Here is a 23,306-nt window from a genome sequence, read left to right as displayed (position 1 = left end):
GAGGGGGGAAATAGAGTACACTTTTTTGTTAACCCTATGAGCCTGCTGGGTCGTTTCCTCACGTGCTTTCTGAAGTAGGCTCTCAGCAACTGTGGTCAACAGGCTCTCAGCAACGGTCGACAGTTGCTGAGAGCCTACTTCAGAAAGCACGTGAGGAAACGACCCAGCGGGCTCATAGGGTTAACAAAAAAGTAACCGTTTTACCATGCGTGCACAAGATCTCGCACAACCTAAAGAAAGTTGGCCGGGTTGGTGTTGATGTGGTTTTTTTCAGCTCCGGAAAAGCTGTCTGGGCTGTGCAGAAAAGGGAACCCCTGTTCTAAAGGAAAGCAGGGTTGCACCAAAAAACACCACGACCGATTCGTGAACTGTGTGGAGGGAGTGGTGTACTCTATTTCCCCCCTCGTGCGGCAGGAGATATGTCGGGCAAACGGGGCGCTGCCTCAAGGATCGCTTGCGAGAACATAAGTATAACGTTTTTAGAGTTGTGTCGGGTCACCTTGGCTTGCATTGTCGTGACTGCTGCTGCACTCCCGTCTTCGACAAGTGTGAAGTCGGATTAGGAAAAATAAAGACAAACTCACTCGAGAAATCATTGAGGCGCGGGAAATTGGAAAATTGGGGGAAAACTGCGTCAGCACTCCTACCATATGTTTATCCGAAAAGGAATGTTGCTTTCTATAGCACGCAGTGACAGCGCATAACGGTGGCTACGGAGCACGTGGCGTCCATTCCATGTTTTTTTATCATTGTTTGTTTGTCATGACGTTCAGTATTTATACTTGATGTTAGCACGAATAAACTTTAGTTGTAAGTCAGCGCCTTGTTTGTTTACCTTCTTGTTCTTGTCCGTGTCCTTGCGCTGTTTTAATTTTTAATCATGAAATACCAGCTAGCCCAAACTTCCACGTTAGTGACAATGACTCCTACATACTCTATGCCTGTTGGACGGAGGAATCTACAAAGGGGGCCGCCGTTGCTTCAGAATGGGGGCGCCACCTTCGTTGGGACAGTATAGAGAGCCTAGATTGAAGAGAGGGTCAAGCCATGGGGAGCGTTAGCAATTTCATGACGGAAACCTCCTATGGCGATCTGTCGCAATTGCGCAGGCGCTACGTTTCCGCGTGGCGAGGAGGAAAGACGGAGACATTTGCAGACGATACACTCTTTCGTCATTTCCTCGTATTGCAAACGCAGGCCATACACCATGTGACCAGAATCGAGCAGTTGCTCTGAGGAGGCTAACACCGGGCCTTTGCTGGCGACGCATACTCTGCTCGTGCCGAGCCAGTATTCCAGAGGGCTTTGAACTGCCCCATCAGGACGCGTGGTTTATGAGCCGTATTTGCAATAGGTGAGCGGCGTTTGGCAACTTTCGGTTCCTTGGAAAATTTTGTTCTACTGTTGACAAACGACGACAATGAGCTGCAAGCCTGTGCAAGCATAATTCTGAAACCTTCAGACTGTAGTTTTCGGAACCATGCTTAGACAGGCTTGCAGATCATCGTCGTCGTTTGTGAACAGCTAAACAATATTTCTTAAAAAACCGGAAGTTGCCAAACGCCGCTCACCTAATGGGCAGCAGATGGAACTATAAGGAGTATTCACTGGCGGTCATATCCGTGTGCGCTGCTGCTGAGCGCGTGCTGACGGCGAGCTTCCGCAGTCCTTTTGGAGCGTGCATTTAGCACCATCGAGGTTGCCGGTCTTAGCAGGCTACTAATGTGAGCTCGTTTTGAGCATACGCTATAAACATTGCCCTCAAATATGGCGTCCAGTAAATACCTCCTATAGGGTGTTTACTAGAGAGTTTTAGTAGATCGTTCCGATACCCCCGATAGCCCCGATAACGATACTATGCATCCACAAGGAAGGCGGTGGCGGAGTATCGGGTATCGTTATCGAAGTCATGGGAACGATCTACTAAAACTCTCTACTAACACACCATAACAAAGATATTGCCTAGCACGGTATGGACATCAGCGTTTCACCCTGACCAGTGCTTTAGTCGCACGAGGAGCGGCCTTCGAATCGCCATCTTGGATTTCTCTGATCAAAAACAAACAAGGGAATGTGGTCGTTGTCCCCACAGCTGAAGCGTACCGCTAGAGGCGTGACAGTTCGATCTCCTCCAAGCTGCGAGGAGCTGACGCGTTGATCGTCTGCAAACACCTCCATCTTTCCTCCTCGCCACTCAAAAACGTAGTTCGTGCGCACCGGCGGCCAATATCCGCAGGAGGCGTCCGCTATTAAAGTACAAACGCTCCGCATGGTTCGAGATGGACCCTCTCTTCAATCGGCTTTCTATAGCCTCCCAACGTAGGCAGCGCCGTCTCTCGGCGCACACGGGCGCTAGAAGAAGAGTCGAAGAGTGCATCCGACAGGTATAGAGAATCAATGCAAGAGGCGTTGATTGCTTGGAAAATGTCTTCATTCTAATTATAAAAAGGCGAACTACGTGATTAAAGCTGATCCCCGATTTTTTGTTTTGTTTTTCGTTTTGGCAGTTTTTGTGAGCTTCGAGTGTATCCTTTTTTCCTGCGCGTAAGCAGTGCAATAACTGTGCTGTTTTGCACCACTCCACCGCACGAAAGTTCCAAATGCTACTTATGGCCCCAGAAAGTAGCGTGTCCTGAGCGGAGAATGAACGTATACACCCCGCGACATGCAAGAGCGTCCGCTGTAGCTTCTCCGCGTTTAAATCAACCTAGGGACATAGCGAACTACCCCACCGCGCAAACCCTCGTGCAAAGTACACAAGTCCAGGAACACCTACCCTAGAAGCAGTAGCACAGCGTCCGAAGTTCCGTGCAGCGCCATGGAAGCTCTATACTCTTTAGCCAATCGGCAGAGCGAGCACATCACAAAACGGTCTCTTTGTCGTTTTCTATTTTAGCCGCGACTGGTAATTAGAATCGCTGCTTAATCGATTTTAATAATTAATAATTCTAGTGATACTTCTTTGGAATATGATGCGTGTTATTTTACGGAACCGAAGATACGGTGTGATCCATCATCTGCTTGTTGTTGACGCTGTATTTTGAGTTGAGCTTGGTTGAAAGCGCCAGGCGTGTGTTCGCCCGAGCCCCATACTTCATACGAACGGTAGTCGGCAGACATCCGTTCGAGCGTTGGTCACCACGCGCTTCGTATGCGGCGTGCCAAGATACTCTTGGATTTGGTTGTCATGCGGTATGAAGCTCCGATGTTGTGGTGACTAGCATTCAAGTTTTTCTGCGGACGTCTCTACACCAGCTTACCGCATACCAACAGACGAAAGCATAATTTTTGATTGGGTGATGCATGGTTGTTTTTATCAGATATATTTGTTTTATCACAAATATTATAGAAGCACGCAATCAGCACTTTCAGATATAACGCCTTCTTGACTAAATAGTTTTGCACGAGAGGAACGAATATAAAGGGGAAAACATGTGAAATGCGATTTAAGTGTGAACACTGAGAAAAAAAAGAAGCACTGGTATCATCTGTTAATCGTTTTTCAGTCAATGTCTTCATCTGACTCGCAATCACTGTCTGCGCTTGACGCATCATTTTCGCCCATGTTGATGACAACGCTGTCTACAACGTTATGAATCATGGGGTCCACTTTCATCGTCTTGATTTTTTCGACAATAAAGTGACTGAAACTACGCACCAACTTCTCCGGTGTAACCTGGGCGAATGCCTTTGGCGACTAATGGCTCAATATCGCTGATCTTAAAGGTTTCCTTTTCGGAGGCCACGTACACTTTTGCTTGGCTCCAAACAAACTCAACAGGGTTCAGCTGGCAGTGGTAAGACGGCAAGCGCAAATCTGTGCGGCAAAATTGCGCAGCAATCTGGTCGAGGAGGTAATGATTATTGTCTTTCACTTTAGATACAAGTTTCAAAAGCTCAGCCTTGACCGGCCCCTTGTTCCATGAAATGCCTTTCGCAGAAAGCCGGTCCTGCATGTCCTTCTTCTGTGTGGCCATTCGGGGAACTTTCTCTGCGTGATATGGAGCGTTGTCCATCACAATGACGCTGTTAGGAGCAAGATATGGAAGAAGCCGCTCCGTGAACCACTTCTCGTAATGAGGGCCATCTGTTTCTTGGTGGTTGTCCCCAGTGTGCTTTCTGGCTCGGAATACCTTCGCAGCATCGTCAACAAGGCCACTCTCATTGCCACAGCGTGGGATGATTAAGCGCTCACCTTTACCCGTCGGGTTTTATGGGCCGGTTGTAAGGCCTGAACGTTTTGCTTCGCTCCCGCTGGAGGCCGTTGTGTCCCACCCACACCCTGGGATTTGGGTAGCCGGCGTCGACCCAGGTTTCGTCGGTGTTGTCTATTGATCTTTTCTGTTCAGGGCACTTTTTGATTTAGCGAAGGTAATTGCGACGCCACTGAATAATTTTTGAACGCTCATTCCGATGGGCGTTTCTCGATCGTTTGCACTACCTGAAGTCGGCCTTTTTTAGCATGCGATGCAGCGTCGCGAGGAGGGTCATTCTAAGCTTTCGTGTTTGTTTCGTCCATTTCGGGTTCAGACACCCCTCATATACAGGTATTTATAGATTGACGCGCCCCACCGCGCGTCCTCCGAATGAGTCTTTGGTGAACATTTATTTTACTGTCTCTCTGCTCTCAAACGATGACCAGCTGATAGCACCCTTCACTCCCTCGTTCAGAGTGCTCTTATGTGCCCCTAGAGCTATCCTGCCAACGCTTCTTTGTCCTATCTTTAATCTCGCCTGAACTTCAAAACTTACGCAAGAAGACCGCGTTACCAAAGGCCAATTCTGGTACCATTACTTTCTTCCTTATTCCCCGCACCACTTCGTATCTATTAAAAGTTCCATAGTGCATTGTGTTTCATAATGGCCGAATTTCTTTTACTCTTATCAATTACAGGGGCGAGGGGGGCCCCGGGATAATAACAAAAAAGAGAATGGGGGGGGGGGGGGGGGGGGGGGGGGGGGGGGGAGGGGGGGGGGGGGGGGGGGGGGGGGTGGGGGGGGGGGGGGGGGGGGGGGTGGGGGGGGGGGGGGGGGGGGGGGGGGGGGGGGGGGGGGGGGGGGGGGGGGGGGGGGGGGGGGGGGGGGGGGGGGGGGGGGGGGGGGGGGGGGGGGGGGGGGGGGGGGGGGGGGGGGGGGGGGGGGGGGGGGGGGGGGGGGGGGGGGGGGGGGGGGGGGGGGGGGGGGACAGGGAGGAAGACTTACTGCACACCTCATTGAGTGTTGGATCTTTGTTTAAACACACGTATCAATAATAGAGATATATGTTTGCGATATTTCCCGCTTCAAAGCGCGGAAAACGGAATCTTCATTTAACTCGGTGTCCACATCGCACGACATAAGACTATGGTTTAGGGTTTTCGTCAAATTTTGATAAACCACAAAATTAGCCCTCAAGTCGGTTTATCAAAAGGAATCCCTGAATAAAAAAAAAAAAAAAAAACTTTTGCGGGTAGAAAATCTTTATCTACAGGTTTATTTTGACACAAAACACTGCCTCTAATGAACTGTCCGCGAGGCTGGTTTTTGATCTGGATCCCCACATCTCATTTCTCTTCCTCGTCGGTACGGGAATGCCTTTCGATTATTCGGATCACACAAATGTTCCGCGGACGTTGAGGAATCACATGCCTCATTTTCTTCAACGTAATTTCTGAAAACCCCCGTTTCTTTCGACCGACACCAAAAGTTTTCACCGGAGAACACAACATTTGCGGGAAAAAGTAAACACCGAAAAAGCATCCACGAGTTCTAGGAAAAATAAACCCAGAAAACACAAAACCTTACCAAACCTATGAGCTAGGCAGCACCAACGCTTGGAGACGCGCTCGAAGCAATGAATAAAAAAATATCTGAGTTTATCAGGACTTAGGTTGAAGTGAGAAAGGGAATAGGATTCCCTTACCTCCAATGGAGCATGCGCGTAAATCGCGTACCGATAAAAGAAACGCGATGAGGAGTCTGGAGGAATAACCAGGGCCTCGCGGACGGTTCAGTGTAGGCGGTGTTCCCGCTCAAAAAAAAAAAAAAAAAAAAAAAAAAAGCTGTAAAACAGGTTTTGGTCCGTGAATCTTGGGTTTCAGATGTTTAAAAACAGTTCCAATTGGTTTCTTTTTTTTTATTTTGATAGAACCAGTTTGGAGGTTAATACTTAGGGTTTTCCAGTATTTATCAATGAGACTGAACCCTACTCATGTCCGACAAAACCTCTGATCACCGGCGTCGAGTTCAATTAGGACAACATCTCTTTCGGATCTTAATAATAAATTTCAGATTTTCAGATTACCACAGGATATTTGTGCGTCGGCTATTATGTGGGCATTTGTCAAAAAGCTCGCCACCAGAATGCGTGGTACAATGAGGCCTGCGAAAGAAGCTCGACTATTTTATCAAATTATGTCCTGACTACACTTTTAGCCTGACTCTGTTGTTTTAAACATATACCATAAAAACAAGCACTAAATGAGTTATAAAGAGTTTTATACATAAAGACGGGGGGCGGAACAACACGTGAAAGATGTGTTGTCCCGTCCCCTGTCTTTATGTGTAAAACTCTTTCTAAAGTTACATCATTACCAACGCGCTCACCAACAAGTAAATAAGTTAAGGGCAATATAAAGAGGCTTACCATTTTCGCTGCGGTGGGTATGATGTATCCGATAAGGTCGAAACGGACAAGCAAGACTTGATCGGCTCGGACACCCATACAGAACAAACTCTAACCATAAATTCCGGGAACCAAATTAAATTGTTCGTCGACGTTCAGTGTGGCCATTGGGTGTAGGCTTGACCGCCTTGGTCTAAGCCAAACATTTTTTTCTATGTCCCTACGCGTGGACCTGAAGAGATCGGATTGACAGCCAATGGCAATAACGTTGAGATTGTTCACAAGAACGCTAGCTCCTCTCTTTTTGCCTCTCTGAATGAATGCTTGGGAATAGAAACACATAGTCGGTTATCCGTCGTAGCCTTTCCCACTCGGAAGTGCTAATGGTAGCTCGAAGGCAGCTCGCCTGGACAGGGTGCCCGAAGGAAAGTAATGATCCTCAAAGACCAATCACCATGACACCCACGGAAGGGTGTCATATTTCTGTCGTGTTCAAATCAGCTTATTTTCTAGATTCTCTGTTCAGAGATGGCGACGTTTAATCCCATCAGGTCGGCCGAGGCTTCCCGAGGACGACGGTGAAGATCGCTACTCTAAAGCCCATTGTCAAATAAAAACAAGCACTTTTTTTTTTTTTTTTTTTTTTTTTTTTTTTTTTACGCCGCGTTATCACGATCGAGGATGCAGGTGCGCTTTGACGCTAGCAAACGACACCAATACATGGTTCGGACGAACATCTCAGAGGTTCGATTCTAAAGTTTTCAAATTTCGAACTTTGAAAGTTCGAATTTTCTGTGCTCGAATACAAACATTGAGAATCCATCAAATTTTCGCACCAGGTTCTGGTTTGCGGAACCTGGCAGGGTCGGGGGGAGGTCGTATGTCTCGGGAGAGGCTCGGGCCCCCCCCCCCCCCCCCCCCCCCCCCATCCCCCTCTCTGGATTCGCCACTGATCAATTATCTTTTTTAGAGCGCAGCTCTTAGGCGCCCGTTTCCCCCCGCTAAATGTAGCGGAAAAATTTCCCCACTAAATTTAGGCGATAATTTTCCCCCGCTAAATTTAGCGGAAAAATTTCCCCGCTAAATTCAGCGGGAATATTTCCCCCGCTAGATTTACCAGGAAATTTCCCCCGCTAAATGTAGCGGAAAAATTCTCCTGCAAAATTTAGCGGAAAACATATCCCGTTAAATATAGCGGAAAATTCCACGCTAAATTTAGCGCAAAAATTCCCCTAAATGGGGGGAAAGGAGGGGCATAGCCTCCTCTCCGTACCTTCCCCTCATCCCCCTTCGGCGTTACAGGGAATTGTAAACATCTTTCATTTTTTATTTTTTTTCATATTCCTCTAGGTATGTCTTTTCTTCGGTGATCCACACTCCCACATATTTTAACTAGTGTACCATATCTGTCTCTATGTTCTGTATCTTTATATAATATCCCTTGATGTATTTACACAAAACATTTTTTAGATTTGGTTTAGTTGAACTTGGACTTAAGAGCGTCCCCTTCCACGTCGCAGATTCCAATCGATTTCTGCAAGTCATCTCGGTTATCTGCTAAGAGTGCGATAGGATCTGCGTACATAAGGCCTGACAATTTCTGCCTCAATACCCCCCCCCCCCCCCCCCCCCAACCTCCTCCGTATACGTTAAATTGAATCCTCATTCAATTCGCTCCAGTATTTTCTCTATTTTTTTTTTTTTTTTTAGTATATCACGACAAGTAGAGGCGACAGGGTCCCTGCCTAAGTCACCGCCTTATTGCTGCTGGTTCTGTGGTTTCAGCCTCCCATGTTATAGTTACTGTACTGTCCATGTACACCTCCTGCAATAACCTCACGAATTTCATATCTAAGCCTTATTCTTTTGAGGCTTTTCTCCACAGAATTTTCTGATTTACGTTGTCATATGCTCCCAGTATGCCCAAATTACCATCCATAACGGTCGTTAGCTTGTCCGCGCTATTTCGATACATTGTGTGACCGCGTAGAAATTATGTTCTAGTCTGCGAAAACCATTCTGGAGTTCTCCTAACATTTCTTATGTTTCTGCCCACTCTTCTAGTCTACCCTTCACGACCTGCATAGCTAGTCTGTATAGGAGAAATGTTACCGTTATGGGGCGGTACGATTTGATGTCCCTGCTTTACCCTTGTACAGTCAACCTGCTTTGTCGCCAAGTCTCGGGTGCCTCTCCCCAAACAATATTTTTTTCTCTATTGTTTGTTGCAGTTTGAGTGTAGTTGCTTCTCCCAGAATTTTAACAAGTCTTATTGGTACACCTTCTTGTCCAGTTGGGGTTTCTGCTGACAGCCTGTTTTCGTTTCTTTTCTATCCTCTTGATGTTGTCCGCGGTACTTCGTTCAGGTCTGGTTTTGATGCCCCTACAATCTATACTTTCCCTGGTTCCTGGATACTCTAGATCTGAAAACATTTGCTCAATCATGCTCTTAATATATCGGCACGCCTCCCCCCTTCCATCTGTGTCGCATCTCTGCCTACCTACTTTGTAAACTTATGTGCTCCCAAAACTTCTTGGTTGCACTCCTATCATTTCGGTTAATTTCCCTGGTCAAAGTAATTTCTTCTCTTCCAATCTTATACTGGATCAAATCATATGCAGTGGCGTCACGAGGGTCAGTGGCACCCGGGGCGGTAGCCCGCCGCGACACCCCCCCCCCCCCCCCCTCTCTCGCGTGACCCGCCGGACCCCCCCCCCCCCCTCTCGCGTGACCCGCCGGAACCACCCAAACCCCCCCCCCCCCCCCCCCCCCCCTTTGCGACGCCACTGATCATATGCCTCCGATTTAATTTTCCCTGTAAGTTCTTACATTCTTCCTCTATTGGCTCCGCTGAATCAGCCCCCCCTTTTTTGCTCGTCTATACTCCCTGCATGCCTCTTGTCTCTGATTTATGGCTGCTTGGCTTCCCTACACCACCAACGTTTTGGCCTGTGTTTGCATTTGACCTTAAATCTGTCTTGGTTTCGCTCCAACTTCTTTTTGAATATTTCTACTAATTCATTGTACGACCACTCTTTCTCTGCATGTGTGGCTACTGAGAGCTTAATTGGTTTTGATAGTTCGTTCAGCCGTGTGTCACTAAAACCTATATTGTCACTCTGCTTATGGTTCCCCTGTTGTGTCCTACGAAAAATAACCTAAATTCGTTTATGGTCACTCCCTAATCTTTTTATTCCTTCGTCGTCTATTTCCATGCCACTCATTCTGTTGTACAACTTGTGGGAGGCTATACAGTAGTCTATTGTCGATTGAGAGTTGTTTCTCTCCCATGCTACTCTTCCCTCATATCTGATATGTGCATTTACCAGTACTTTAGTACGAGATCTAAGGCCTTGCATAACCACTGTAGCATTCTTCCTGTTGCATCCATTAAACCATCGCAGATGCAACAGGATGCGACACGGATACGACTGCTCATCTCGTCGCCGAGCTGGTCAGTGTTGCACTCTCCAGATAGTTTCAGCTTTACCGATGACGCCAGATATTGTCAAAACTACTCGCCAAATCAAGAAAAAAACTTTTAATCCAGGTACATTGGCTCAGCGGAAAACGATCGTAATAACAAATTTGAAAATATTGACCGGAGTCGCCCTTTAATCATAAAAACAGCTGCGACCAATTAAAAAAAAAAAAAAAAACTCCGCGTGATTTTAGAGAAGAGACTTCGGGTTGATTATCAAAGTACCTTTCATAATCTTGCCATTACAGAATAATAACGAGTTTACTGACAAGTTGCAACAATATATGTCTCGGTTATTTTGATGCACACTGATGACAACGTGTGGCAAACTGCTGGGCAATTGCGTTACACGTGAAACGTTCCTGTATTTCTCCGGAATGTTACCGAGCCCGGCGCCTGCGCTCACGACACTCGTAAGATAAATGAGCACGTGGCACAGAAACTTGATCACAGTTCCTGGAATCAAGAACTTGGTGCTAGCCGAGGTTTTATCTTTCTTTTTTCTCCAGAACCTTCTATACTTACTGGAATCAGCCAAACAGCGTTGATCACGTGACCTTCCCACCACCCAATTAGTGTCGAGCTTCGCGATAATTTTTTGGGGCTTCACTAAATAACGCGACACCCCTGACGTGGTAAAGAACGTTCCACATCAAAAATAGTCGGCTTTGAGTTATAAAAAAAAGAAAAATAAGCGGCCTTTATTTTTTAAGTTTTATAATGCAATTTCTGCGCCAAATTTAGTGGAGAAAGTGAGCTTGTTCGACTCGAAGGCGTACTGCGAGGCTCTACTAGGCCGCGCTTGGGTGAACCGGCGTGAGGGCCTTGGAGGAGTGTACTCAGAGGGGGTCCTGCACGCAGGAGTGCGGCGCCCTGCAGGGCCTGGGCAGCCTGGCCGGTGGCCTCCCGAGCAATGGCGTCTGGGCCCAGCTCTTCTTCCTCCTGGTCACGTCGCTCACCTCGGAGCTGACCACGGTCAAGGACAGAGTGCCCGCCCTTTTCGCCCTCGCCTCCAACGTGGTAAAGCGGCCTTGCTTCATCGCTTCGGACGCGCGAACTCAACTGTGTTACGTCACGGCGCGGTGGTGGCGCGTCGGGCACACATCCGGTCTGGGGCTGTGGGAAGAAGTCCCCATGCGAGACGTGTATTCCCGCGTTGCTTTGAAAGGAACCAGACAAAAACCTGCCTTTTCGTCAAAACGCTGCGACTGGGGCTGTACCAAAAGAGTCGAAAAAGGTTTGAAGGTCCGTTTTCACGTGCTCGGTTAGTCCGAGATCGTGGATATGTGCCGTGAAAAGGGAAAACCAGACGCCGTCGGACCACGATTGCTTGGGCGGGAAGCACTTTGGGTCGAATTCACGGATACTTGTGGTAATCAGATTTATTTGTTTTGTTCCAACATGAAAGGCGGAAAACCGTCAAGTTGTGCGGACCACCTGTGGACTACATTCAGTACGTCTTGAAGTTCAAACGGCCGCCTGATCGTTCGAACTGTCGTCTGCTCGTTTAGACGACACCGGCCAGTAGACCAAATGTTGGCCCGGTACTTACGATAAGATGTAAGTGCAGGCCTCAAAAGACTTAAGTTTGAAGATTGGTAAGCAGGCTCGATGTAAACAGTGGACGCAAGGAGATGTTGATCATTGTTACCAGTGGCCATCACCGACTTCTTATGCCTTATTCACTTGGTCCGATTCTGCTTGCGATTTTCAGTATCGACGTCGATCATCTCAGCTACGGTTTGCTCGGGCTTTTGCAACCCGAGCGACGTCGCGACTCGCGACTGAAAATGGCGAGCGAAATCTCATCATGCGAATCAAGCTTTAACGTGAATTCTGCGGCGTCCATGTGGAATGAATCGCCGCATCTCACATTATTCACGCGAAGTTTTGCGGTGTAATGAGCCTCGGTAATTTCGCTGAGGCCGCTGAAGTAGTCAGACGTTGCCAGGAAGACGTCGAATCAACAATTCGAACGCAAAAAAGGGCAAGGGGACTCACACCGACGCCGACAACATCGCATTTCAGTGGCTTGTTTATGGACGACGGCGAGCTTCTTGCCCACACTCCATTGCGCACGCGCGGCACCGGAGGGGTCCGCTAGGGGCGCTCCGGTTTGTTTGTAAACATGAGCACGACGCTTTGGGAAGCGGCCCGCAAGCCTCCCGCGGCTGCAAGCCCCGTTCATATGCCTCAAGTGCCACATGCGCCATGAATAATGTTTTATATCGTCAATTTATTTCCGCCCAAAAAGAAACTTTGCTTCTGTAACGTGTTCACTCATTATTCAGTAATCTGCTTATTTTTAGGACGGAGTATCGCTTCGTCTAAATATTGGCTTCTTATTATTTTCTTGTCTAAATCAACCGGAATGGCAATAACACCACTAGGCTATACAAGCTCGAGCTCTTTGCCCAAGGAGGCACCGCGGTTGCACACACTCTTGATCAGAAGAAAATGCCAAAAATGAAGCTATGAGCTCGGGCTTCAAGCTGTCATGTAAAAGCTTTAAAAATAATGCTGCTACAAAAATCGCTAGGAAAGCAGAAACTTCCGTATGGAGAGAAATGTTTATATACCTGTTGAGCCTAGTGAATTGTTTTAACACGGTAACGACGGTGCGCTTGCTCTAGTTCTATTAAAACTGTCAGTGCTGTGGTGTGGCCGTGTTTTAAATATTCTTATAACATCATGAACCATCATGCAGACCATTATTGGTTGTGTATTGGTACCAATAGAGGCTTTATGATGATGATCATGTGGGGCAGAAAGTAGTCGTACATGCAAATGAAAGCTAAAGACGGCAAAACTGTGAGCTTACAAAAAGCAGACAACACAAGGTTCCTTGCCTACAAAATCTTTGGGGTGCTGCTGGGGCAGTCAGCTGCTTTGCAACGTGAAACATCACTGCTGTTTTTTTGCCTATATCTTTGTGCAAAAATAGCAAAATATTGCCCCCGCCCCCCTCCTCGGCTCTCGTCCTCTCCATCTAATTGTTTGTATGGCCACACCAGATGGGCTTATACCGGGCGTAGCGAACCCTGACTCTTTTGTAGATAGCCTGTTGATCTATACTTGGGCCGTACTGTTTGTTTCGTTATTCCCGTCTTGCTTTCAAATCCATTTAAGCAACTGCACGCGTCCTCCTCGCAATGCAACCAAACGTTGCATCGTTGAAGTTGCTCTTGCGCGCTTTGACTGGAGCTTGCACTCGCGGGCATGGGCCGATGCCGTGTGCAGAGTCAGGCGACGGGCCTGGAGCCCCTGAGCCTGATGCTCCCCGCGGCGGCGGCCTCCGAGTTCAACTTCATGATGCCCTCGTCCGGTGCGCGGAACGCCATCATCTTCGAGATCGCCTACATATCGTCGCTGGAAATGGTCAGTGCTCATGTGCTCGAGAGGCGACAAAGTTGCCAGTCATCATTTAGGCTGGCTCACACATTGGCGACGGTTGCATTCGCAACAGGCAAAAGGACAGAAACGACCAGAACACCGGAACAACCGGTACTCATGATTGCTTCGCCAACATATAATTTTGCAAGGCTTGCCACGTTGTGTGCGGGGAACACTTGACCCAGTGTCTGTAGTTGCTGTCGTCTCGGTTGTTGCGAACGCAAGCAACACGGATGTGTCAATCATCCTTTAGGCTGCCGATTTTTCGGTGATCATTAACCAAGGAAGAACTATAAGCCTTTTTTCTTCTTTTTTATTATTAGAAATATACACAGAGTTATTACATTAAACGCTAGAGGTTCAGGTGGCGCTAGTGTGCCGCTGCATTTTGAAGCAGACAGCAAACAATCTAAATTTGACTTCCGGTAATGCATTCCTAAGGGAAAGCGGAAATGCGTTTTCTCTTCGCGCTCGATTATAAGAGCAAATATTGCGTAGTGTTCTGACAAAATAAAAAGTTTGGAGCGTTTCCCAAACGGATGTGCAAAAATATGCGTCGGAGCGTTTTTCTTTAGAATACATGTCGTCGAACACGCCGCTAAAATAGCCCAATACACATGTATAATACGTGTTGACGTTGCAGACTGCTATTACAGGACACGTATTAGTCAATGCTATGAAGCACACTAAGTGAATCAGCTTGACAAAACACCAAAAGATGCTAATATATCACAAATCAAACAATCAAAACAGACGACAAGAACGAAGCTTGGAGTTATGGAACGAAGAACACGTACTGGATTAGTAACAATCTGTGCTAGTAACACACTTCGTTTCAGTCATCTTCGGGACCCTGGCAAGCAGGAGTCGGACAGCCGAAGATTGCGAGAGTTTCTCGGCATCGTGAACCGTTGCACGGAATTCATCCGGCAGCCGTCGTTGACACGTCTTAAAGGCAGCATACTCAAAAAACGTATAGTGGTCACTTGCAACGTCAGGAGTGTAAGTGATGTGCAGCTCCCTGAGGACGCTAGACGGGTACTTGCTTTAGGGCCTAAGTCTGCAGTTGAGCCGGTTATGAGTGCTCCGGAACTTCTAGGGCTTGTCCGAGATGTCTCTAGGTTCGCTCCAGAGGACGAAGTTAAGAGATGCAGATCTGAGGGTGTGGATGCGTTACCGCGTAAAAAACCGGCATTTAATTGGCATACGGGACGTATGCCAATTAGATGTGTCGTCTCTTTGTTAAGGGAACGCCAGTTGTCGTTCCTTCCCGATGATAAAGAAGGGGGTTGCTTTAACGGAGGGGGAATTTGGAGGGAAAGCCCTCGAGGCTATCACCTCCGTGTTCAATCTACGGCAGGATGTGCCTCTGAAAAAACTGAAGGGAGAGGGGAAGCGTCTTTGTAATTGGTTAAACATGACCCGCTTGGCTAAAAGCGTTGAAAACAGCAGAAGTGGTTGTTTACAGATTATGTTCAGTGTGAAAACACATAAGGAAGACTGGCCTTTGAGGGTCATAGTTTCTGAGCATGGCACTTGGCAAAAGTCGATTGCCTTGTGGTTGCAAGATAAACTTAAGATTACCATCGACGACCCGTTTTTAGTCAGGAGCTCTGACGAAGTGGTGGATTTTTTGAAGATGAACGCTGACGTAGGCTTTTTGGCATGTTCATTGGACATTAAGGATCTTTATTACTCCTTACCATATGACAAACTACGAAGTTGCGTCGAGGATTGTATTCAGGGGTATGGGGTAGTAGCTTTTCAAAACGCTGCGGGCGTGACGGTGGATGACTTTTTAGATCTACTCTTGTTTTACCTTAAGTCTACTTCCGCGGAATGGAACAAAGACGCGTACCTTCAAAAAGAAGGTATTTGTATCGGCTCATGTCTAGCGCCAATTTTAAGTGACTTTTTTTAGCTTATCATGACAGAGTCCTTTCGGACTGCCTGAGCGCTTTTAACGTAAGGAAGTGTTTTAGATTTGTTTATGATTTTTTAGTATTTCTTAACTTTACAGTTTTCCACTCGGTGGTTAATAGTCTCTTAACTATGTTTAGTGACGCCCTTCATCCCCTGAAACTTACACATGAGGTGCCGGTAGATGGTGTCATTCGTTTCCTCGACATCAAGCTTACTTTCTTCGAGAATCATGTATGTTGGATGTACCAACCTAGAGCTAACAAGCCCCTGCTGCCTTTTAATTCGTCCCACTCAAAACTGGTTAAGAGAGGGATTGCTAATTTGTGCTTCAAGAACGCCCTTCATAAGTCATGTCACTATGTGACACATTTGAGTGTCCTGGAGCAGTCTGAACGTCTGTTGGCGGCTGGTTACCCGGAGGCTGTATCGGTAGCGGAGGTGATCTTTAGAGGCTTCGAGCAAAGGGCAACGGCCGTCCAGAAGAGGCCAGAAGTAAACAAAGGATCGCAGTCGTGCCTTATATGCACAAGACGGCGCATAACCTAAAGAAAATAGCAAGCCGCATAGATACTAAGGTGGTCTTTTCTGCGCCAGAAAAACTAGTTAGGCTGAACCATTTGACGAACCCCTTCCGCAAAGCCTCGCTGGGTTGTGTGATGAGGCACAGAAATCCGTTTGTTGTTTGTGTTGAGGGCGTGGTGTATCAGATTCCGTTAACATGCGGTAAGAAATATGTAGGTCAGACTGGGAGATGTCTGAACGACAGGCTCCGGGAACATAGTCTGAACGTCAAAAACTATTGGGATGGCCACCTTTCAATGCATTGCCATGACTGCGGATGTAAACCGTTGTTTGACTCATGCTCAGTACTGGCTAAACATAAAAATAGAACGGTTAGGAAACTTATCGAAGCGGACGAGATAAAAAGGGCAGGGGTGGGGTGTGTCAGCGTTGCTTCCATCGACCTTTTCGATAAGGAGGTGCAGTTCATGCGAGCGGCGGCAAGGCCTGGGGTTGGCTGATTGTTAGGATCGAAGTGTGTGTATATAGCCTCATTTCCATGTTGATTAAATAGTTGCAGTCAGCGCTCGTGTCTGTCTTGTCTTTCTTTCTTTTGTCCTCGTCTAAAAAGCGCTGCCATTCCTTTGGCAACCCAAGACCAATACCAACTAGCCCAGCATTAAGCTTTGATAAGTTTTTTGTACACAGTAAACAGTCTCCAAGCGGCGGACGTAGCTATGTGCAAAGGTACGTACGTGCGTCGTCGGCGGTCGGTGGCGTCGGCAGCTACAACGGAACCGCTAGACAAAAAAAAAAATGAATACCGAACTTACATGGATAAATAACTGGAGCAAACTATTTGGAATCGGGCGGTAACACCTAGTGAGATTTCTAGCAACCAGTGACAAAAACAACAACAACAGCGAGCCTGTTAATACGCTGAGAACTATCACGAGGAGACAGCAACCTTACATGTATGACAGACAGCACGAGTACCACGTATGACACAGCACCGACACAAACAACACCGACACTACGCCCGACACTTCCTACTAACATCCTTCGCTCCCCGCGGCGTATATAAGCTTGACATGTGCGGGTGAGCTCTTTGGTCGCTGACCGTTACAGATTTATAGACGAAGACACAAAACACGGCACAATGGACAGCCGTATGTAAGAACTGTTTGCACTTAAAAAGTATGGAGGCAAAATATGTAAAGTTAGTCCGTTAAACATGGATGTATTAAGAAATCTTAAACAGGCCATGAAAAAGTTGAAATTTTTGTTATTTTCATGCTCGACCAGTGTTATGAGCAGTCCGACTGGCTTGAATCAGATAGAAAAATAAATTATTGGGATTTTATCATTATGTATTCAATAATCAATGGAAATTATCCTCGCGCAAAACATTTTTTATATATTCTTGCGAAGGAAATCCGCCCAACACTTCACTTCCGCTAGTTGCAGTCATACCTCGGCAAACCTCACTCATGAGGGCCCTCACTCACCCTCACTCACCCTCATCTTCACAGGTGAGGTGAGGGTAAGTGAGCTTCTGAACCAGGAAAATTCATGAAGTGTGAGGGTTAGTGAGGGCCGTGAGGGCTGTGAGGGCGGTGAGGACCATGAGTGCGTGGGGGCCGTGAGGGCGGTGAGGGCCATGAGTGCGTGAGGGGTGTGAGGGCGGTGAGTGCGTGAACGGTGTCAGGGCCATGAGTGCGTGAGGGCGGTGAGTGGCATGAGTGCGTGAGGGGCGTGAGGGGCATGAGGGGTATGAGGGCCGTGAGGGCGGTGAGTGCATGAGGGGTGTGAGGGCCATGAGTGCGTGAGAGCGGTGAGTGGCGTGAGGGCGGTGAGTGGCGTGAAGGCTATGAGCGCGTGAGGGCTATGAGCGCGTGAGGGCTATGAGCGCGTGAGGGCTATGAGCGCGTGAGGGCTATGAGCGCGTGAGGGCCGTGGGGGCGGTGAGGGGCGTGAGGGCCATGAGTGAGTGAGGCGCGTGAGGGCAGTGATTGGCGTGAGGGCCATGAGTGCGTGAGGGGCGTGAGGGCCGTGAGGGCGGTGAGGGGCGTCAGGGCCATGAGTGCGTGAGGGCGGTGAGTGCGTGAGGGGCGTGATAGCCATGAGTGTGTGAGGGGCGTGAGGGCCGTGAGGTTCAGTGAGGGAGAGTGAAAGGCTGAAGGTGAGTGTGACTGTGAGGATGAGGGTGAGTGAGGGGTTGAAGGTGAGTGTAGCTGTGAGGGTGAGGGAGAGTGAGGGGCTTAGGTGAGTGTGGCTGTGAGAGTGAGGGTGAGTGAGGGCGACTTAAAATGCCGACCTCTGGTTGCACGGGAGCAGACGCCTTCATTTTTGGGGCGTTTTGATGCAGTTCGCTGTCGTGTCTCATGTCGGTGTTGAGTGGAGCGATGGGGCTTGGGAGTGTGACCGGTGTTATTCGTGATCACTAATAGGACGCTGATGCGTTTTTTAAATATTTTTTTTTATACCGCCATTACCCCGAACATTGAAAATTCACGGGCCCGTGGCACTGCATTATGCTGAATCGCGAGCTCCTTCTCTGTTGACGTCGTTTTTCTGGAGCACTCGTGGATACTGCAAGCGTTTAAGGTGCAACCCCACCCCTGGTTAGTGTGATTCTGAACCAACAGATGGCGGTGTGATCGCCTTCCAGGCCTGTACATCAATGCGAAAAATCGTGTCTGGTGGCGCTTCGATACAGTTGGATATTCTTCTATATCCAGAATTTGACATCCTTGGTCCCTTGCTTGGTTTCCTCTGCACGAGGTTTCTTCGGAACGCGCACGGCTGCGCCAGTTCTCGTGCAAGGGGGCCAGTTGCCACGCTCCGAACTTACGTCTCCAGCAAATGTAGGCAGAACAAAACGCGAAAATCGTCTTCAGCCAAATGGCGAGACACATGCACAACAAAACTACCGACGCGTTGAAAAATATAAAATTGCCTGTGCGCCGTTATCGGAGATTTCAGAGGCCAATGACAGACATTACAATGTGATCAGATTTATACTGATACGAATGAAGGTGACGAGAGGACGAACAGTGAACTGAAAAATAAAGGTTTAATCGGCGAACTTGTTCCAAACAAAAAAAAAAAAAGTAAACAAAGAGCGTCGAGGCAGGAGAAAAGCAGGCGGCGATTCGGCAGCGTAACAAAGAGCGAGAGCGAGACTGACTCGACAAGGTCGCTTGCAGCGGTTTATCTAGAGTGCGTCACGTCGCCATCTCGAAAGTTCGGCAAAAAAGGTTCGAGCATCGCGCGTTCGGGGCGAGGATGAACTTGCACTTTCGAGGTCAAGAAAACAGGGCGAAAGTTCCGTCTGGTGCAAGAATGAACGCGAATCTTCCAGAAGTCCGAGAGTTGCTTTCTCGGCTCTGCGGGCGGCAATATGACGGGCCGGCCCTTTTATCGTGCATGTGTTTGGATCTTTGTGGATTTCCAGCAAAACGTGATGACGTCATAGTCTGGTTTCCAAAATTCTAGCTTCAGGAATTAACTACCTAAAAGAAAAGACTATTTTTTGGGCGGTCAGGTGTCTCATATGTGCTGGGTGTTTATTTTGACCCAAACCACGAGACTGGAAAACACAAAAAATTACACTCAGGTTTAGATGTTGAGTTTGGTAAACCAAAAGTAGGACTGGTGCGGGGGTTATAATAAAAAATGCCGAGGTTAAGAATAAACTCACAGCAATAAAGAATATTTATTAATTTTAATACGAATTCAGTGATAAATGCAATGACTGACCATACAAAGATTTTGGGTCTGTTGATAACTTTTGCACATAGTTTAAGCAACTTGCAGGATATCACAAAAGAAAAAATAAGGGTTTCTTTTCACCGCAAGAATAAACTAGGCATCGCCGAACGCTAATTCTCCGCCCATAGGTAGCGCTAGAGGTACAACCAGGTGTCAAAGTTTCAGCCCAATACGATACCGTCTTCAAAAATATAAGCGATTTTCTGAAAAGTTCAATGGGAAAATAGCGGCCGACGGAGTTTTCGAATACATGGGGCTCTATGGCACCAGAAACGAAAAATAGGCAAAAATGGGCTCCATTTCTTCCATTGGCATTTTCAGAAAATCACTTATAACTTTTGAATAGGGTGTCCGTCCGGGATGAAACTTTGGCATCTGGTTGTGACCTAGCGCTACCTTTGGGCGGAGAATGAGCGTTAGGCAATGCGTAGTTTACTTTTGCGGTAAAAAAAACAACAAAAAAACAACCCTGTAAATTCCTCACGCCACAACCAATAGAATATTTTCTATTGGTTGTGGTACACGTGGCAAGTTGCATAGGTTTTTTTTTTTTTTTTTTTTTTTAGAATTCGCGGGAAAGAATGCTTGTGGGTTACCTTGGTTTCTAATAATTCATGTAGCACACAAAAGAGCACGAAATGAATCGCTGTGGGAAACGAAAACAATAATGATAAACAAGCGCGTAATTACGCGAAAACTCAGGGCATTGCACATATGCAGAAGGTAAGCTTTGTCTCACTAAATACCAGTGTTGTTCCCGTTACCGAAAAAAAGTATCGAAATAGCGTTACTCGTTAGTTTGGTAAAAAGTAACGCGTTATCGAGCTACGTTACTCTTTCGCAAACGTAACGATATACCGTTACCGTTACTTTTCAAAAATAACGAACGTTAGTCTTACGTTACTTTTACGTTACTTTTCTGTTCGAGTACATAAGTTTGGCAGAGACGTATGATAAGCCTCCTTAACAGACTTGGATAAAGATAAAAATTAACAGAGTGGTTTCATAGTGTTTTGATGCGCGAAGCAGCTTAATTTTCGGCAGGAAGATTAGGCATTGAAACTGTAAATCACCTGACTCTGTCTCCTTTAGTTGATACATTTCATTTAGATCTGCTGGCCATGGCGACGGACTTTCGTTAATCATGCCCATCTCAAGCACAGAATGAGTCGGATATGTTAGTCAATCGGCTTTTATAAACTACAGCATGCGAACGAGGACTGCTGGAACACACGACCAGCCAACCAACACCCCTCATCTGTACGCCGGTTTTAGGAACAGTCCGGTTCATACTATTACCAGAGACTGATTTACTTCATTATCTGGAACAAGACACCGGTTACCAGCACACTGGCTATAATCACTTGCTGCCTCTTACCAGTTCAGTTCAGTTTATTGTACCTCAAAGGCATTTCAAATGAAATGCATTACATGAGGGGGGATCAAATGACATATACAGATGGCAAAAAAGTGACGACAAGGTAAATAATACGAAAACGCAAAAAGAAAACAAAAAACTACAAACTCATAGGACAGATATCAGAACATAACATGTATAAAAATAATTAACAGATAAACATGTTAAGGATCAACGCTTTTCAGGTGTGCCTTGCATAGTTCACGGAATGTCTTAGGGTTAGATTCACGTACTATGGATTCAGGAAGGGAATTCCAGTTAGTAACAGCGAGAGAAAATGGGGAATTTTGGAATTTATTAGTTCTGGCGAATAGAGGTTTAATTTTTAGGCTGTGGTCATGACGCAAGGAGATGTGAGGTGATGGGTGACAGTTGGTGTTTCGAAAATCAGAAGAGGAATAGTAAGTTTTGGGAAAAAGGACAAGACGAGCAAGTTGAGTTCTCTGAGATAGAGGGCATAGGTCGAGGTTGAATTTTAGTGCAGTTACGCTTGACGTTCGCGAGTAGTCGTGTGTTATAAAACGTGAGGCATTGTTTTGCACCGATTCGAGTTTAGTAATGAGATATGATTGATGAGACCACCAAATAAAGTTGGCGTAGTCCAATTTTGATCGGACGAAAGTCTTATAGGCAGTTAGTTTAACACAACGGGGAGTGGGGTATAGGTTACGTTTGATGTATCCTAGAGATCTGCATGCACTAGCCACTACATTGCCAATATGAGTATTCCAAGTTAGGTCATCAGAAAATGTTACGCCTAAATATTTGTAAGTTGGTACTTTTTCGAGAGGCAGTGTTAGTAAGGTGTAGTTACGTACAATAGGAGATCGCTGACCAGTGAATGTTAAAAGTTTGCTCTTGGTTACATTGACCTTCATCTGCCACGTGTTACACCAATGAGACAGAACATTTAGATCCTGCTGTAGTAGTAATGAATCTTCAGGGTTAGAGATGCGACAGTAAATTACGCAATCATCCGCGAAAAGCCTAATAGATGATGTTATCTGGTGAGGAAGATCGTTAATATATATAAGAAATAAAAGCGGACCGAGAACACTGCCCTGGGGGACGCCCGACAGTACAGGCAGGCTTGGTGATCTGGCATGCCCAAGGTGAACAGCTTGCTTAGGGTTAGTTAAGAATTCAGCTATCCAAAGTATAAGAGATGGATGGATGTGAAGTTCAGAAAGTTTGTATAGAAGTCGCTGGTGAGGAACCGTGTCAAATGCTTTAGAGAAGTCGATGAAGATGGCGTCAGTGGGTTTAGAGGAGTGAAAATTGTTATGCAAATCTGTTACAAACTCAAAAAGCTGGGTTTCGCATGAATATCCCGACCTGAAACCATGTTGGTTGTTACATATTAATTTATTTTCCGACAAATAGTTCATGATGTGGGAGTAGACGACATGTTCAAAAATTTTGCATGGCACACTTGTCAGCGATATAGGTCTATAATTGGAGTAGTCCTGCTTGTTTCCGGATTTAAAAATAGGTAGAACTCTCCCGAATCTCCAGTCCTCCGGGAGGGTCGCCGAGTCAAACGGTTGTTGAAACAGTCTACAAAGAAGATAAGATGATATGTGCTTTCTTATTTTGAGAAGTTTAGGGCAAATATTGTCGTCGCCAGGGGCTGAGCTGCGGGAGAGTTTTTCGATTGCATTCAGGATACCATTTCGGTCAAAGACAATAGCTTCACAAGAAATGTTAAGTGGTCTACAGATCGGATCACAGAATACTGGAAAGTCTTCTACGGTGAACACGGACGAAAAATAGTTGTTCAAAACGGTAGCTGATTAAATGTTTGTTAATACTTCGTTGAGGTCGTTGCTCAGCTTAGGGAGAGAGTCATCCTTCTTTGGACATATTGTTTTCCAAAATTTCCGAGGGTTGGTTAATAATAAATTTAGCAGGTCTTGCTTGAAGTATTTGTTCTTTGCCTTTTTTATGCTATTTTTGAATTCCCTAAAACAGTCCAAGTACTTTGACATATCAGATACAAGGTTGGTTTTTTTAGCTTTGGCAAAGAGACGCTTTTTTTATTAGTTAATTTTCTGAGTGTATTCGTAAACCAGGGTTGATCAGCATTCGTTTTTAACACAATTTGAGGCACAAATCGAGACATCAACTGCTTAAATTCGTCTTTTAGTAATTTCCAGTTTGCTCCACAGATCTTCCATAAAAATGGTGTTCGTATTCTGAAGCAAACTGCTTA

At 46.6% G+C, this 23,306-nt stretch overlaps 1 protein-coding gene across 1 annotated transcript in view; it reads left to right on the top strand.

Annotated features, from left to right (window-relative positions):
* Positions 1–23,306, top strand: part of LOC115332725 (sodium-dependent dicarboxylate transporter SdcS-like) — a 64,622-nt gene that overhangs the window by 26,627 nt on the left and 14,689 nt on the right. The window contains exons 10-11 of the mRNA XM_040223142.2: positions 10,948–11,106; positions 13,327–13,464. Coding sequence (XP_040079076.2) covers positions 10,948–11,106; positions 13,327–13,464 — 297 coding nt within the window. The remainder of the gene's footprint in view (positions 1–10,947; positions 11,107–13,326; positions 13,465–23,306) is intronic.

This window comes from Ixodes scapularis, unplaced genomic scaffold (assembly GCF_016920785.2).
Source record: "Ixodes scapularis isolate PalLabHiFi unplaced genomic scaffold, ASM1692078v2 ptg002900l_1__unscaffolded, whole genome shotgun sequence".
NCBI lineage: Eukaryota > Metazoa > Arthropoda > Arachnida > Ixodida > Ixodidae > Ixodes > Ixodes scapularis.
Note: the sequence above shows the minus strand (reverse complement) of the source record. Positions and strands in the feature narration are given on the sequence as shown.